General features: G+C 38.1%; 1 protein-coding gene across 15 annotated transcripts in view; it reads right to left on the bottom strand.

Annotated features, from left to right (window-relative positions):
* CHL1 (cell adhesion molecule L1 like) overlaps positions 1-14339 on the bottom strand; it is a 199830-nt gene that overhangs the window by 30208 nt on the left and 155283 nt on the right. For all 15 annotated transcript variants that reach the window (XM_045051871.1, XM_006928940.5, XM_023249977.2 and 12 more), the window contains 5 exons: positions 11638-11769; positions 5923-6063; positions 5484-5595; positions 3384-3550; positions 180-345 (listed from right to left, as the gene is read on the bottom strand). In XM_045051871.1, the coding sequence (XP_044907806.1) occupies positions 180-345; positions 3384-3550; positions 5484-5595; positions 5923-6063; positions 11638-11769 (718 nt within the window). The remainder of the gene's footprint in view (positions 1-179; positions 346-3383; positions 3551-5483; positions 5596-5922; positions 6064-11637; positions 11770-14339) is intronic.

The raw sequence follows: 14339 nt of genomic DNA, 5'->3' as shown, positions 1-14339 counted from the left end.
CATGCTCTCTCTCTCAAAAATAAATATTAAAAATAAATACATAAATAGTGCCTTGAAGACTGAAATGAATTAATCAGTTTTTATATTTTAATTCAGCATGAATACTTTTACAACTATTTGTTTTTCAAGTGCTAGGTGTTAATCCCAAATATAATGACACAGCATAAGACTGTACCTACCTGCCATCCTCTGTGGCATTAATTTCAAAGCCTTCTCCATTTTTACTCCAGGACAACTTCAAACTATGTTTTAAATATGGGTCACATTTGCTCTCACAATGTAATTCAAGTGTATGCAATTTGGGGACACGAGGATTCTTAGGAGAAACTTGAAGTTTTGTAGCATCTGTTTTTACCGAACAAAGAGACTCGTTAGAACCATAAATCACAGCTTACTTCGTAATCAAGTGCCTGCAATTTAATCAACCAAAATTGTCAACGTAATAGTCATATCTTCATGCAATGTTTTTTTGCACTGTAATTTCTTAACATCATATTTCACTACTATTTTCTTTCCATCAGGCCCAAACATCTGAGAAATTAGAGTGGAAGTACTAATTAATATCTTAGAAATTCCCCGTACGACTTCTTGGGCCAAAGAGTAAGAAGAGTGTGACAAAATAAATGTCTCTAGATGCTGAAAAAATATGATTTCTCCTTCTAGTCCTTTTGGTCATATGATCAAAGCACTGTAAGGGGAAAAAAGGCAATGAGTTGATTTTCTATTAATGTGTTTATTAATAATTCAGAAACCAGAGGTATGGTAAAGCCATACATGGGTGATCTATCAACATAAAGGTGGGAAATGAGAACATAAGCCCTGTGAAGAAGGGGTTGTATCTGTTTTGTTACAGGAAGTTTCCCCATAGCTCAAAAGGGACCCTGTACACAGGAGGCATTCAACACATATTTGTTGAATTTCTTGTTGAATGAGGTATGGTGAGTGATTTAGAGTATTAGTGGTATTAATAATATGAAGCTCAAAAATGTAGCTACAAAATTAAATATATCAAATAAATTAAATTCAAATTCAAATCAAATAAATTAAAAAGAATCATATTTGGATGTCTTAAAAACATTTGCTCATTATGACTGTTTCAAAACATATGATCCCAGGGGTGCCTGGGTGGTTTAGTTGGTTATATGTCTGACTCTTGATTTTGGCTCAGTTCATGATCTCACCTTGGTGAGATCAAACCCCAGTTGGGCTCAGCACTGGGCGTGGAGCCTGCTTAGGATTCTCCCTCTCCCTCTTCCCCCACTTGTACTATCTCTCTGTCTGTCAAAAAAAAAAGAAAAAGAAAAAGAAAAAGAAAAAGAAAAAGAAAAAGAAAAAGAAAGAAAGAAAGAAAGAAAGACAAAGAAACAAATAAAGAAAGACAATCTACTCAGTTAAAAAATATGTACATATGATTCTTACCCTTAGAGGCCATATTAAAGGTTCTTTACCCTGCTGTGGCATTTGGTGACTTTCTCAGAGGCCAAATCTCATGAGTTAACCCCCAATTCCACAATTACATTTTAACATTTGCTATCTACATGATACTCCATGAGCTGATTAGAAATTGAAAGTGATAAAACAATTTGATTATTTGGTATCCGAGGCATGAAACTTGAAGATACTATTTAATTGAATTTAATTATAAGTGAATTATTAAACATCTATTCCTATTTTTAAATTTAAAGTCATAAATCCACTTAATAATAACAGATACTACTTAATAAGCATTTATTCTATTTACGAGGGCTCTGCAATAAAGTTCACAGTCATGCAACACTTTATAATTATAATAAGTCTATAAATATAAATATTTTCACCTTATAGGGAACATAAGGCTAAAATGAAATTAAGTAACACCAAAGTTTACTAACTGGTAAGGGCTTTAAGCTGCAATTTGAACCTCAATTTGGCAGAGACCAAAGCTCTTGCTTTCAATCACTATGCTAGATAGCCTCTTACTCAATTCAACTCTTGATATTTTTTATATGCAAAATTGTGTTCTTATATTTCATTGACAAAATTGCTATACATTCCTTACATATAGAGTGGATATTTAGAGCAGACAGAAAGTTCATGGCCTTGTCCATCCCTTTGTCAATTAGCAGTACTGAGGTCCACTTTGCATCAAGTGCTGTGTTGGGCAAGAAGAATGTGAAGGTTCATTTGGATTTGAGGCTTCCCTCTCTTTGACTTTGAATCTGGCTGAGTTGTTAAACTCTGATATAGGCTGGTTTTATAAAGTCTAAAAAAAATCACCTTCACTGACTTCACAAGGGCATTTTGAGAATTGTATATGACACTTAAATATGGGGGAAGACATCACAGTTAAGCAGACATAGTAGGGGTATATTTACATGCTTTAAAAATACAATCCGCAGGGTTGGCGTGTTGGATAACTTAGGGTACAAAAAGAAACAGATACTGTAAAAGAATATAAGACAGAAGAAAAACAAGGAAGGAAGGGTATGTGTGAGAAGAGAGACAGAGAATTATAAACACATCAGTAAAGACAGACAATTGAACAAATATACCCTGTTCTCTAAGCAGCAGTAGTGATAGGCCATGATGATGATGCACCACAAGAAACAGATCCTCCCTACAATCACTGCAGGATCTTCCTATTATGTTTTCCTGAAAAGAATTTTCTGAGCAATTTTAAAATCAAAATGTCAGTGAAACCCATGACTTTGTTTTGAAGAGAGAATAAACACAAAGCTGTTCATGAGGTTTTGTCAAACCGTTCTGATTCTATCATGCCCCAGTCTTTATGAAGCTGAAGTTTGATGAGTTCATGAAACTTTTAGCTCAAAGTGTTGACTGCCGATGACATTATGTTGAGTTGGTTATTGAAATAAAATAGTTACAGAAATACCCCCAAATAGGGCATTTTAAAATCTTGCTGGTCATCCCCCAAACACTTAGGTCCCTTTTAAAATTATAAAAAGAGGGGCGCCTGGGTGACTCAGTTGGTTAAGCGGCCAACTTCGGCTCAGGTCACCATCTCACAGTCCGTGAGTTCGAGCCCCGCGCCGGGCTCTGTGATGACAGCTCAGAGCCTGGAGCCCGTTTCACATTCTGTGTCTCCCTCTCTCTCTGCCCCTCCCCTGTTCATGCTCTGTGTCTCTCTGTCTCAAAAATAAATAAACATTAAAAAAAATAAATAAAATAAAATAAAATAAAATTATAAAAAGAGGTGAACATGTCATCAATATTTCCTATAATTTTAGTGATGGTCTTTCAGATGAAACATAATCTGGGAGTTTCGAAATACAGTCTAAAAATTTTAATACGCACTCAAATTTATATCATATTGTCTCATTTGGGAAAAGGACAAACTGAACCTATGTGAGAATTCATGCAAAGTAAAAACAAGATAAAAGTACTTCTAATATCCAAATTGGCTGTCACAGCAGTTTTTCCTTTAGCATTTTCCACCCAACAAGAGTATGAGCCAGCATCGTCTTCTGTGGTTTTGTTGATCTGCAATGTGCCATTTTCATGGATATGGTACCGTCTACCTTCAAGGGGTTTCGCTTCATCCACCTTCTGCCTATGAATATAGAAAGCATAAATCATTTTAGATGTGACAGTATTATATACTCTTTTTTGAAACTGGTTGCTGATGTCATTTAAGCTTAGCCCTTCCAGGAGCTCAGAAGACCTTATGTTCCTTCGGGGTTTATATTTTCCCCCAATGGGTCCTATCCTAGGTGTATATCATACCTGTCCGAACAGCCAAATAGGCTAGAGGAAATCCTGGACCATGTTCTAGGCTTCTGTTGTATTCCTGATAGCTATGAGGACTGTTTTGCATCTGTCCTCACAGCTTAATAAATATTTTCTGGTTTATTGATGGTGAACTCTTTAGTTAATGATTGCTTCAGGGTACTAAATGGGAAAGCTAGTAATTGAAAGAGATAATGAACCTTCTGAACCTCCTGCCGTCTGGGGGAAACATTGGTCATTCAGAAATATTACAGGCCAGGAAGTAGTTCCTGTCCTGTGGGCATGGATTACATTTACCCTTATCAACCCAGAGCCATTTTCTCCTCCATTCATCCATTTTCTAAGCATTTGCTGCCAAAACTTGATTTATCCAGTGCATTTCAACATAAGACGTTGCTGGAGCAAAAAAACAAACAAACAAAATCAAAGCATAAACTCTGGCTGCTGTTCACACAGGACTTTCTAGAGCTGAGACTAGGGTAAAGCCAGTGAGGCACAGAAGCAAAATGTAAGCGTGGCCAAAAAAACTCAGCACTCAAGATGAATCACATTTTAATGAACTATTTTTAAAAATAAAAATAATGCAAAAAATCCATTTTTTAAATCTTTTTTTTAAGTTTATTAATTTATTTAGAGAGGGAAGGTGGGGAGAGGGACAGACAGTAGAGGGAAAGAGAGAGAATCCCAAGCAAGCTACACACTGATGCGGGGCTTGATCTCACAAACCACAAAATCATGACCTGAGCCAAAATCGAGAATCAGACGCTTAAATGACTGAGTCACCCAGGTGCCCCAAAATACCCAATTTTTAAAGAAAGATCTGATCCTGCACTTTAATGACCCCTCCTCCCCATCTACCCTCTAGTCTTGGCCTTGTAGAGCAATGGAAGACTTATTTAACAACAGTTTATCCAAGCTTTTCTGGTGAAGTAACAAATATGTCAGATTCACACAGATGTTTGGACTGTCACACCAATCAATACATTGAAATTAAATTCAAAATACACGTTGGAAAAGTTTTAAGGGTATGTGTTTGGAATCAAATTCAGGCTTGGATAATTATTTAGAAAATACCCAAAACAACCACAAAAAACTACAGTCAATTCTGGACAACATGGGTTTGAACTGTGTGGGTCTACTTACACATGGATTTTCTTTCAGTAACTATATTGGACAAATTTTTGGAAATACACAACAGTTACAAAAAACTCACAAACTATGTAGCCTAGAAATATGGAAAAAACAGTTAAGAAAAAGTTGGCTATTATTGTAAGTAAACAGTATGTAATACATATAACATACAAAATGTGTGTTAATCAACTGTTTATGTTATGGGTGAGGCTTCCAGTCAACAGTAGGCTTTTAGTAGTTGAGTTTTGGGGGAGACAAAAGTTATATCCAGAGTTTCAGTCACATGGGGGATCAACCTGTAACCTCACAATGGGCAAGGGTCAGCTGTAATATATGACTTTTGATGTACCCAAAATGAAAACCAAGTCTATCTATATAAAATTGCCTCAGTAATCACTTCAATTCTTTGCTTTACTTTGTAAGCAGAAATGGCTCTCCCTAATCTCCCCATGTGAGAAAATCCTACACATCTGGTCAATGATTCCAGGAGAGGTAAGTAATTAAGTTTGCTATCTTATTTCTCAGAGGCATTGGCTACATGGAACAGCACGTCAAATGATGGATGAAGACACAATGAATGAAATCTACCACTGACATTCTCTTAAGAAAACCCTGTACCAGCTTACCAGGACACTATGGCCTCGGGTGAAGCAAAGTACTCGCAGTGTAAGAAAGCACTGTACCCAACCACCGTAGCATAGTTTTCTTCATCTTCAGTTTGTATCAGTGGACGAACATCTATTTGAAAATAACATAAATACAGTTGTGAACGTTCATTAAGAAATAATGTGCACAAATTCAAATTTTCTACATCCTAGTCACATTAATAAAAATGGGAGACAACTGAATAACACAGTATAAGGTTTTGAGTTAGAAAAATATCCAAATTCAATACATTTTTGAAAGTTTAATTTTAGTAGGATGGCTAATGCCCATATGCTAGATTAAAGGTACTTTGATGTTTCTCCCCATGTTTTATATGTTGAGAATTCAGTCCACTTGTGTGTATGACCTTGAACATCTTCCTTTAGAAAGTAAACAGTCTGCTCCCAGACTGTTACTTACCTACAACATCAATATTGGCATTGGCAAGGATAGTTCCATGGACATTTGAGGCTTCGCACTGGTACACAGCAGTATGATTCGGTTGTAGGTTGGTAAAACTGATTTCCGTGGGGGAGACAACATCACCAGCAAATGGATTTTCTGCAAGAGATTAAAGACTGTCAGTATGATAAAAAATGTGATATAAAATATTTATACACCAATTATTAAATGTGTCACACAGTATTTATATTTTAAGGCGAGTTTAGGGTGAATAATAGTTCACTGAAGCCAATTTTTAGAATTTCTTACCATCAACCATGTTTTTTTTTCCCCTGACCCTTCTCCAATTTCAATCTTCCTTCAAATTAATATTTATTGCTAAAATATTTGTTGATCTCAAGCTCATTGCCTCTCCATATCCATACCTATAAATAAAATTTCAGATTTTCCATTTGTCGTTCAAGTCCCACTATAACTAGACCTTACTCACTCTTGTAAATTTAGGTCCTAATACTGCCCTGCACAAATCACATGAATCAACACAGAGTGATCTCCCCAACCCACCAACATTGGCTCCTCTGTTCCCCCTTTGACACTTTTATTCCTCTATTTGACTTCTCTGCCCTTGTGCAATTTTCTGGTGTGTACTGTTCGTTTCAGTTGTCTTGCTTTGCTATTCAACCACTTTGACTACACAACTTATATATTTCCTTTTCACAGGAAGACTAAAGCCTTCTTGGGATCAGGGGCTAGATTTTCTACTTTTTGGCAATAAATGCTACCTCAATCCTGATCCAGGCATAATTCTGGAAATACCTTTGGGAGTTAAGAACATCTAACATTACTAGTAGATTTACAAACGGCCAAAGAACTCTGTTGGAAGTGGCACATGCATTGTCTCATTAACTCTGCTCAGAACCTGCGGGGTCAGCACTAATATGGCCACTGTGGAAGAAGGGACTGGAGTCTGGACAAGTGAATGCCACCTCCTACAGCATTTGGCCACATGCCAGATCTCATTGCTCTACTATGACACTACAAACAAGCAGTGTAAAGGAAACATATTACCTAGGAATGTCAAGTGAGGGACACAGATGTTAAAATTTTTTACTTTAAATGACATGACAAGATTACCCATAAACCTAATTTTTTTTCTTGTTGTGTCTCTATTATATAAAATAGTGACTATACTAAGTTTTGGTTTGTAGAAAATGTTGAGTATTGTTTATTTAAATAGAAGACTTTCCTTATACATTTTTTCCTGATAGTCAGAAATGAATATATTTTTACACTTGATTATGACTCCACGTAAGCAGGACTCTGACTGTGCATTATGCACTGTGTTCTCAGTGCCTGAAAAGCAGCTATCACAGAGGAGGCACTCGGGAAATATTTCCCGAAATGACTGAAAGCCACTTATGTTGGGTGGCATTTTATTCCTAGAAGGTCCCTGTGGTAGGCAGAATTGTAGCCCCCAACAGATACCCACATTCTAATCTCTATCAGTAAAAAAATATTTAACCTTACATGGTGAAGCGACTTTGCAGAGGTAATTAAGGTTAAGGACCTTGAGATGGAGGGATTATCCCGGATTATCCAAGTGGGGCCAATGTAATGACAAGGCTCCTTAAAATCACAGAGCCTTCCCTGGCCATGGCCAGACAAATGGAGATGCCTATCAAAGAGTGGTCAGATATGCAACGACGCTGACTTTGAAAATGGAGAGTCATGTGCCAAGGAATGTGGGCTCTCTCTAGGAGCTGGAAAAGACAAGGAAAGGGATTCTCTCCTAGTTCCTCCAGAAAGGAACACACCATAGCTGACAACTTTATTTCAGCCTAGTGAGGCTTAGTTGGACTTCTAACCTGCGGAATTGTAAACTAATACAAGTATACTATTTTAAGTCACTAAATTAGTGATAATTTGTAGAGCAACAGTAGAAAATCAATACAATCCTGCAGAGTCGTTTCCCTCTTGAGAACTGTCAGGAAGAGGAGCTCTCTGAAGTTCTTCAAGGCTGCAAAGGACTGAGTCTCTGAACCGATTCCGCATTCCTATACCTGATGCCCAGCTCTACAACTGTCAAGAGCTAAGCCCATCACTCTCTTTAGATTCCTTATACCATCTTCCCATGGGTAAACCCTGAATCAAACACAGCCTTACAAAAAGAAGAAATGAAACCAGAGCCTCAGGTTTGAGATGAGTAACAGCTGAGCATGGCTTCGTGCCATCCTCTGGGATAGGTACCAGAAGCTGCAGCGTGCTGCTGCATACAGGCCAAGGCTAGCAGGAGCTCCCAGGATTCAAGAAAGCCAGTTCTCTATCAGTATCAAGCAAAACACACTAGGTGTGCCATAAGTTGTCTTTGGTCAGCTCAGTGAGCGATAATGCAATACACTGGGAGCAACTTCAGCTCTGAGACTTAACCATTTCTGGGTTCCACGTTTAGCTCTAATTTTACTGGGGTTGGGGCACCTGGGTGGCTCAGTCGGTTAAGTGTCCGACTTCGGCTCAGGTCATGAACTTGCTTTTGTGAGTTAGAGCCCCATGTTGGGCTCTGCACTAACTAACAGCTCAGAGCCTGGAGCCTGCTTCGGATTCTGTGCCTCCCTCTCTCTCTGCCTCTCCCCCACTCATGCTCGCTCACTCTCTCAAAAACAAATAAAAACATTAAAAATTTTTAAAAAACCTATAAATTTACTGGGGTTGTGTCCTCAATTAAGTAATGTGACCTCCTTGAGCCTCAGTTGCCACATGTGCAAACGAGAGAATTAAAAAAATATATATCTTCTGCAGGGCTTATTCGGAGGCTCACAAATATTGGATGCAAAGCTTTTGAAAAAGGTTAAGCCTGTTATCAATAAAAGTAATCACTTTTTTAATGATTATTTATTTATTTTGAGAGAGACAGGAGGAGTGGGGATGGGACAGAAAGAGAGGGGAATCCAGAGAGAATCCCAAGCAGGCTCCAGGCTGCCAGCACAGAGCCTGACACAGGGCTTGAACTCAGGAAACTGATATCATGACCTGAGCTAAACCAAGAGTCTGACACATAACCAACTGAGCCACTCAGGCACTCCAAGAGTAATCATTTTTGTGTAATTTTGAAATACTACATATAAAGGATATGGAATTGCTAGAATTATAAGCTCAGAGAGACTTCAGATCATTCAGTTATCCCACTGTTACCAAGCATCCCAACCAATGAATGGCTATAACCCATTTGCAGGGGAGCAAGGAGAGCTATGGTCGACAGCTGTGGAAGGAACACTGAGCTTGAACTCCAAGGATGTGGCTTTGTTTTCTAACCCTGCCATTATTCAGCTGTGCTGTCTTGTCTATTTTCAGCCTTGATCTCCTCATCCGTGAACAAACGTATTGACTCTTCTTTGGGAATACATCCAGAACCTAACCATTACCACTATCAACCTAGCCCTAGGTTCCAGTGTCTTCCAGGCAGCTTCTAGCTGGAGTAGTCGTACAGCTGATTTTCAATTCAGAGACAGAAAAGTCCTTTGTTAATAGATTAGATCATGTCATTCTTCTGCTCAAACTCCTCAAAGTGCTGCCCATATTATTTACACTAGAATTCCAAGTCCCCAGGTGAGCTTTCCCCTTCATGTATGACGTGGCCCCTGCATCCGCCGATTGATCTTGCGTCTGAACACTGCCCACTCGCTCAGCTCCAGCCACACTGGACTCCTGGCTTCCCATCAACACTCCAAACATACCTGAGGGTCTTTGCCCTCACTGACCTCTCGACACTGGAAGCTTTCCCACACATGGATGCCCCCTAAACTCTTTCAGTTCTTCTTTTTTCAGGTAAATTACCACGGGAGGCTTCCTAGTATTATCTTAAAATAAAAGAGCCACTCTCGGTCCTGAACTTGTATTACACCCATCCCTTAGTCAGCTATTTTTTATTTATCACACCACAACACAGATTTACGTGCTTATGTGTCTATTGATTGACTCTCCCCGCTAGAATGTCAGGTCCACAGGAATAGGGACTGTTCATTTTATTCACTGCTACCGTCCCAGCAATAAGGCTGGTCAGTTCTGGCACAAAGAAGGCGTTCAATAAAAATTACTGAATGAACGAATTGATCTGTTAAATATGAATAATCGTACCTCCATTAAAAATGTTCATTTGGGGATTCAAAGCAATATATGAATGTCCTTCATAAACAGCCGAGTGCCATTCAGATATATAATTTTATGATTTTATGTTCCAGAGAATCTGCATTCCTTATTTTAGCATCCTTAACATTCTTTATAAACAACAATTGATCTCATTTCCCTCTGATCTACCTGAAGCCTTATCTTTCATTTGTTAGTCTGCTCTCTAAAGAGATGAGGGAAAAAAATCTCAAATTTGAGGATTTCAGTAAAGAGGGCTAAGGTTTCCTGAGTGTGTGGTATGTAACAACAATAAAAGTAAATAATACTTTAGGAATGTCCCTGTCATGAGCATTTTCTGCATGGTCTTTCCTTTAATCCACATAACAATCCATGAGTTGGTACAATTTTTGTGCCCATTTTACTGATGAGGAAGCAGATTTTAAGAGTGTCAGTCATAGGCCCAATCACACAACTAGTAAATGGTAGAGCCTAGATGCAAACACAGGCATTCTGGCTCCAGAGTTTATAAACTATCATAATGTGGCACAGATAAACGACTATCCTAGGTGGTTGACCACAATGACCTCTTTCCATCACAACCAACTATCATTAGCTCTGTTGTGCTGTGAAAAAACAACAACAACAACAAAACTAAACCTTTGGGACATTCAGTAAACAACTCAAGATCATATACCTGGGAAGGTGCACAGCCTAGATGGGACCCCAGGTCTCTGAACCACCAGATGTCTACACTTGGTATGAACAGTCAGGACAAAAGAAACTTATGAAAGCCATATATATATATATGTCTCAATAATAGAAATGCTCAAGATTAAACTAGTCAGTTGACAAATAAGATTTGTTCTGTCCTATTTTGACAAAGACATTAAAAATGACAAGAGCTCTAGGTTCAAACTGAGGATTTTTGGACTTCTCCGAGTTCTTTGCTGGAACAGGGTAGAGTAGGGAGAATCAGGCTTCAGCCCTTGTGCATCCCTGCCTTTCCAAGCCCAGCCCATTTGGGATGGCTGAGAGCTGACTAGACAGGGATTTTTCTGATCTTGGGTACAAATGGAGCTCAGTCAAGAACATGCAGGGAGCCAGGGGTAGGGGACATGTTTACAGTTCTCTTTGGCCTGTGAAAGTCTCAAATAATGACAGCAGGCATGACCAAAGGATGGCCAGACCAGGTCCTTGTGAAGAGCAGAACCCAGAGCCGGGGTCACTGTTGCTTGGGTCTAAGGGAAATTCTGACTTTCAACCCATGTTCTCAACCACTAAGGTCGCTGCACCAATTTCTTCCCAGGGAAAAGCAAAGGAATGGGCTTTTCTCCTTTTTCTCAATCAGCTGCTTTATCTTTTTAACCTAATTTTTATATAGAGTTAATATAATGACCCAACAAGTACAAATGTTATTTATCACTTCTCCATAAATCTAAGCATAAATCAAAGTGCTGGGAAAGATTCAACTTTGAACTTCCTGGCTGGGTCTGTCTAGATGGTCCAGCCACTTCCCAACTTCCATCTTACACATAACCAGGGTGTCTGCCTATCAACCATCCGAGCACACCATTGCCTTCAGCACTGCATCACAATTGGTGTTTCACTTACTGTCAATCGGGGAGCCATTGACTCTCCACTTGAGTGTGGGCTCAGGCTCTCCTTCTGCCTCACATAACAAGATACCGCTGCTCCCAGTGCTATACACACCACTCTGAGGTTTCTTTGTCCAGCGAGGAGGCTCTGGAATAAAGTGAAGACATCACAAGTGACTTTAACCATGTCAGGAGGTCCGAAAATTTTATTGCCTGTGTTTCTATAATGTGCCAGCAGATGGCAGCCACAATAAAGTGTTTGACACTAGCTCTTTCTTGTAAATGTTCCCTCAGGCAAGGTGGACACTGTTTTTAGTTATAGGGTGTGTGCATGCGTGCATGCATGGTGTGTGTGCGTAATCTAATTTGGACTCTTAGCATGCATAATAAAATTAACATGTATACAATCACTTTGTTCAGCATCACAAGTATCTACCTCATTAACAGAAAGTAAAGGAGGGATAAGCAGATGGTTAAGTTTATTTAGTGCTGGCTGCGGCTTATTTTCAAGCTGCAGCAAGGCGTCTAAAAAGGCTGATATTCGATAAATGTATCTGGAGAATTTTTAAACGAAATTGAAATGTCCAGCATTTATTTTAAATATTTCTTAATGACTTTGTACCATTTGTATACCCATACCGATATCTAATTATCTATCTTAGAAGTGTGGAAACATTATTTTCCTAGAGACTATTTTTTGTAAGACAGGGAGAAGAAAGCCTAAAAGCAGCATTTAGCTTTTTGTCCTGAAAACAATGGAGGAAAAATGTATTTAAATTACTTGCATCTTGGCATGTTCTATTGCTCCAATATTATAATTCTAAGTGGTGTTTCAGTACAGAATGAGACATTTGTCTTTAGTGCAAATATTACTGCCATATCTTGTCACCTTAAGTATATTACTATGTCAGGAGTGAATAAAAGATTTAGATTAAAGTGTGGATGGTTTGGATAATTTGATTCCAGAGAAAATTGCACAACACCTGCAGGTAGTAATTTCCATCAAGTGTTGCTTGGTTATTTCCCGCAAGACATTCTTGGATTTCCATTTTTAGTCAAAAAGGAAACTCTTTTAAAGATACATATATGTGAAATGAAAAAATAAGTCATGTAAACTGCTTTTTTGTGTGTAAGTAAAGGGGAAACAAAAGGATTGTGTCAAAAGAAAATGCCTATAAATTCACCAAGAAAATAAAAAATATGCAAATAACCGTGCAAGTTCAACTCTGAGAAAGGGACGTGCCCTAGAAATTATTCCATACAGTGTGGACTTAGTTACTAAATCTTAAATTAAATATGTGTATTCATCACCTATAATCTGTAAATATTTAGTCGTTTAGGTTAAAATGCAATAGTCCAAATTATAAACTGCACATGATTCTCTGAGGTGTATGTATATGTACATTTTTATGTTATTGTTATTTTTTTGTCTTTTCACATTACCACAATAAAATCAGACATTTGAGTTAGAGGGAAAAAATTCCACGAACATGAAAATTTCCATGCTTACAATAGTAAACTAATATTGCTTTCAGAACAAAAACTAAATGTAAAAACATAAATCATAGGGATATAATATACAGCATGTTGACTGTAGTCAATAATACTGTTTGCATATTTGAAAGTTGCTAAGAAAGTCATCTTAAAAGTTCTCATGAAAAGAAAAAAAAATTTGTTACTGTGTGGCCATAGATGTTAACTAGACTTAACCTGGTGATCATTTTGCAATACATACAAATATCGAATCATTATGTTGTACACCTGAAATTAATGTTATCAATGATATCTCAATAAAAATAATAAAATAAAGAAGATTATGTAATGATGACATTTCTCTAAATACCCATGCATAATAAAATATGGATTTTATCTCTACTCTCACCCTACAAATTTGATTAACCCCTGGTATCCATACTAAGCTTAAGTTATCAGCCTATCTGATTCTACCTCCTTGCAGACCAAGGACTGAGCTTGAGAGACACCATCTAACTCGCTTAGAGTCACCAAAAAAGAAGCCCCACTCTGTGTTCTGGCCACTTCATGGATCTGTGAACCTGTAAACTGAGTAGCACTGGGACTCCAAGGAAAATGTGATGTTATTTCTAGTTAATTACTATTTTACTAACTCAGACCACTGATAGGAACGAAGTCCAAATTGCTTTACTAACTTTCACTTTGTGCTCCCAAATCCAAGTTCCTCCAACATCTATCCACTGGAGGGTGATACCAAGGCGTTTTATATATTCACTAGAAATCATTGCTAAACTTTAGCTCTTTTGAATAAGCTTTTTAAGTGCTCGGGTATTTGTTTTATGTTTCTCAGATAAATACAGAGCCATGGAGGAACCTTACCCTTCCTTGTGTCTCCTCTGCTTGGCACAAGGAGAACAGACACATGTGGAATAATTACAAGTTGAAGTGAAATGATTGATCCCCAAAGACTCTAGTGAAAAAGGCATAGGGAGGAAAGAAGGAATGTTGGATAGGAGGGAATCACTGACTTCCAGTAATTCAGTCTCATCATGCCATGTTTTGGTTGAACATATTTAGCTAGTTGCTACTTTCTTCACAAAAGAATGTAGAGTGAGCCCGAGGACATTGGCTATGAATCAGGATATTTTTGGTGAGTGAAGTGAGTCTAGGGACACACAGGGACAGAGAACAAACAGATGTTTGCCAAAGCTTCAAACACGTAACTCTATTCCTGAAGGGTAAGAT

The sequence above is a fragment of the Felis catus genome, chromosome A2, assembly GCF_018350175.1.
Source record: "Felis catus isolate Fca126 chromosome A2, F.catus_Fca126_mat1.0, whole genome shotgun sequence".
Taxonomy (NCBI): domain Eukaryota; kingdom Metazoa; phylum Chordata; class Mammalia; order Carnivora; family Felidae; genus Felis; species Felis catus.
The sequence above is the reverse complement of the archived record's forward strand: the minus strand, read 5'-3'. Positions and strand labels throughout refer to the sequence as shown.